The following is a 3,045-nucleotide window of genomic DNA, read 5'->3' as shown; positions in this document are numbered from 1 at the left end:
GTTGGGGGGTGGGGGGGTGGCGGAGGGTTTGCTTTGTCCCCAACGCTGACAATTATACAGCCCGACTAGAGAAAAATTTGTGAACTACCATTTTTCATTTTGTTGTCATGATAACTTTTTCCCTGTAATAAAATATCCACGTGAGTGGAAGATGAGGGTAGGGAAAGGAAAGTCAAGTATCTCAATTGTTAGGCTGATTGCTACAAACAGACATTTAGAAGTCAGGGTTTGTAACCACGCAGCAGAGTTGTTTGAGATGCCCTAGAAGGAAAAAAAAAAAAGAAAGCCGGTTCCAACAGCGACTCTGGGGAATGTGCTCTAGGCCCCCCCTGCCATGCTTACTTAAGCTAATGGAAGGTCTTGCCTTTCAGCAGCCGCTGCACTGGGATACCAGACAAACAGCTCCCCTCGACCCCTGGCAGGAAGGGCCCCTCTTCAGGACATCATTAAAAGCACATGCACTTGCTTCACATCCATTGGCAGATGGTGGCAAGATTCAGGACTTCTACCCTGACGCCAAGGAGAAACCATCGCGCTGGAAAATACCTTCGCTTTGAAAATCCAAATCGAAATTAAAGAACTACATGAGATAAGGAGCCTGGAGAACATTAGTTGGCTGCGGGGGTGAAGACAGACACAAAAAGCACACAGCAGGTAAGAACTGGGGTTTGTTGCCAAGAAGGAACTGTCCGCGTGGCGCAGCGAAAAGATCTCAGAAGTGGAGGCCTTTCCTTCTGCACCCTCCAGGCGTACTCAAGCTTGTCTTCCTTCATCAGCTTCCAGAGGAGGGACGTTGTCAGAGTCTCCCCAATCGGGGCGACTAATCCTGTTATCAGCTTGGTAATAAATATTAATGTCCCCCAGCCAGCCGGTGATGGTGTTCCATCAGACCCAAGGCTGTTAAGAAGCCCCATCAGCAGCTTCGCCCCTCTCTGCGAAAAATCGATGAGACGCAGGGCCAAGTTGAAGCGATGGCGGCCTATCCCGAGAGCTGCGTGGACGCCTCTGTGCTGGACTTCGTCGCAGACCTGTCCCTGGCCTCCCCGAGACACCCTCTCCTTTGCGACTTTTCGCCCGGCGTCCCCTTTGGGGACCCGGCACTTGAGCTCCGAGAGGGAAGGCCCAGGAGGCTGGCGCAGTTTGAGGAGGGGACCCCGGAAGAAGAGGATTGCGAAGTAGATGAAGGGGATGGGGACGAAGAGGAGGAGGAAGAGGAGGGACGCGGGAGAGGACCCTCGATACTAGGCCGCCCCAAGAGGAAAAGGGTGATCACCTATGCCCAGCGCCAGGCCGCCAACATCCGCGAGAGAAAGCGGATGTTCAACCTCAATGAAGCCTTTGACCAGCTGCGGAGGAAGGTGCCCACTTTTGCTTACGAGAAGAGGCTGTCTCGGATCGAGACCCTACGCCTGGCCATCGTCTACATCTCCTTCATGACTGAGCTCTTGGAGAGCTGCGAGAAGAAGGAAACCGGCTGAGCCGGGTGGGATGGGGGTCATCTGCCCCCTCCTCGCCTGAGCGCGCGTGGGTCTGGGGTGTTTCAGGACCTAGCAGTGAGTGTCGCTGAAAGGCAAGTAGGGACGCCCCAAGACAGAACGGCTGACCTTCCGAAGATCGGGTTCAGTATTGTAAAATCCCCACAGCCCTCGGGAAGTGTGGCAGCTGTAGAGTTAATATACATGCGGTCGCCCTCAAAGGAATGGAGATTAGGGGCCAGAGGGCTGTTAACTAGGAGTCTGGACTGTGTGAGGCTCAAGCCCAGCATCTTCTGAGGGCTGAGTGGGTGGAAAGTTCACCTTCTCAAACGACAGAGTTCAGAGCTTCTATGGAGTACAATCTTTCCTCCTTCTTTTTTAAATAGAAATTAAAAAAAAAAATCTTACTTTTTAATTAAAAAAAAATTTTTTTTTTTTAAAGACTCAAGAGTCGGGGCTGAACCATCCCCTACAGGAGGTCCTGTCTGGCTTGTGCTGGTGGGCACAGAACCACTAGGGGTGCGATGGTGCTGAGTTTTCTGATTAGTCAAGGGGTCTCGACCTCCCATGGGGTGGACAACGTGCAACAAGTGCACCAACCTCTGAGAAAGAATCATTCTCTCTCCTCTCTCCTCTCTCTTCATTCGCCCTTCTCCCTCCGGTCTCCACCTGATTAGGGTGATCGGAGAGGAGCTGCCATTCTGATATTCCCAGAGAGACCTTACTCATAGCAAGGCGTAGCACGTAGCCAGATCACAGTGGCGTTTACTCTGCGCCTTAGCTCGCGTGCAGATCGCCGCGTTGGCAGAAACAATAACCTTCTTTGTGACACTTCCGGCCCTGCTTGCGAGAGGTGGGCTGGCGGTACTTCTGGCCCTAAAGCTCGGGACTCTTCTCCACCTGTAGGAGGCCCTGAGCGCGCCCACGCCCTAACCGCCCTTGCGCTTCCAAATTTCGCTGCTCTCAAAGGGCTTGGGTCTTTCTAGGAGCTATGATGCCCGAACGCACTTAAATATCTTCAGCTGTTGGGAAAGGGAATTGCTTTCATTTTAAGGGTCTCCAGGGAGGCGAATAGTTAAAGGAGGAGATACATTTTGACACTGCAAAATGCTTGCGATGGAAAAGAGATTGAAGCAGGTTCACTGCTGAGAGGCACCTCCAGTTGAACCCTTTGTCACTCCACAATTCTTCCTTCTTTGTGATTTGCTAGCACCTGAACTGGGGGTTTTAAGAAAGGAGAGGTTAAGTGAAGAGAGGAACTGGAGCAATGATGCCCGGTTAGCTGTAAATTCACTGCTCCTAAAGAATAAACCCCCAATGGTTATTCTAGCACTTCTTTTTGTCTTTCATTGCGCATAGGCATATTCAGGTGTGGAAGCACACATAGATAATTCTCTATCACACGTTTAAGATACTTCATATAATAGAATTCGTGTTATGAAGATGCAACATATACGTGTTCTGGAAAGTTTGTGAAACAAAAGTTCAAAAAAGAAAATTTGAATCATCCCACACTAAAACACTGTCAGTATTTTCATCTGTTTTCTTCTAGTCAATGTCTCTCTCCCTC

The 3,045-nt window shown here is 50.4% G+C and overlaps 1 protein-coding gene across 1 annotated transcript; it reads left to right on the top strand.

Annotated features, from left to right (window-relative positions):
* The first annotated feature begins 229 nt into the window (after window positions 1-229).
* Window positions 230-2,971, top strand: Ferd3l (Fer3 like bHLH transcription factor). Its single transcript, XM_048799552.1, has one exon. The coding sequence runs from the start codon at window positions 972-974 to the stop codon at window positions 1,476-1,478; it is 507 nt and encodes a 168-aa protein (XP_048655509.1). The 5' UTR covers window positions 230-971; the 3' UTR covers window positions 1,479-2,971.
* The last annotated feature ends 74 nt before the right edge of the window (window positions 2,972-3,045 follow it).

Source organism: Marmota marmota, unplaced genomic scaffold (genome assembly GCF_001458135.2).
Source record: "Marmota marmota marmota unplaced genomic scaffold, marMar, whole genome shotgun sequence".
Classification (NCBI taxonomy): Eukaryota; Metazoa; Chordata; class Mammalia; order Rodentia; family Sciuridae; genus Marmota; species Marmota marmota.
The sequence above is the reverse complement of the archived record's forward strand: the minus strand, read 5'-3'. Positions and strand labels throughout refer to the sequence as shown.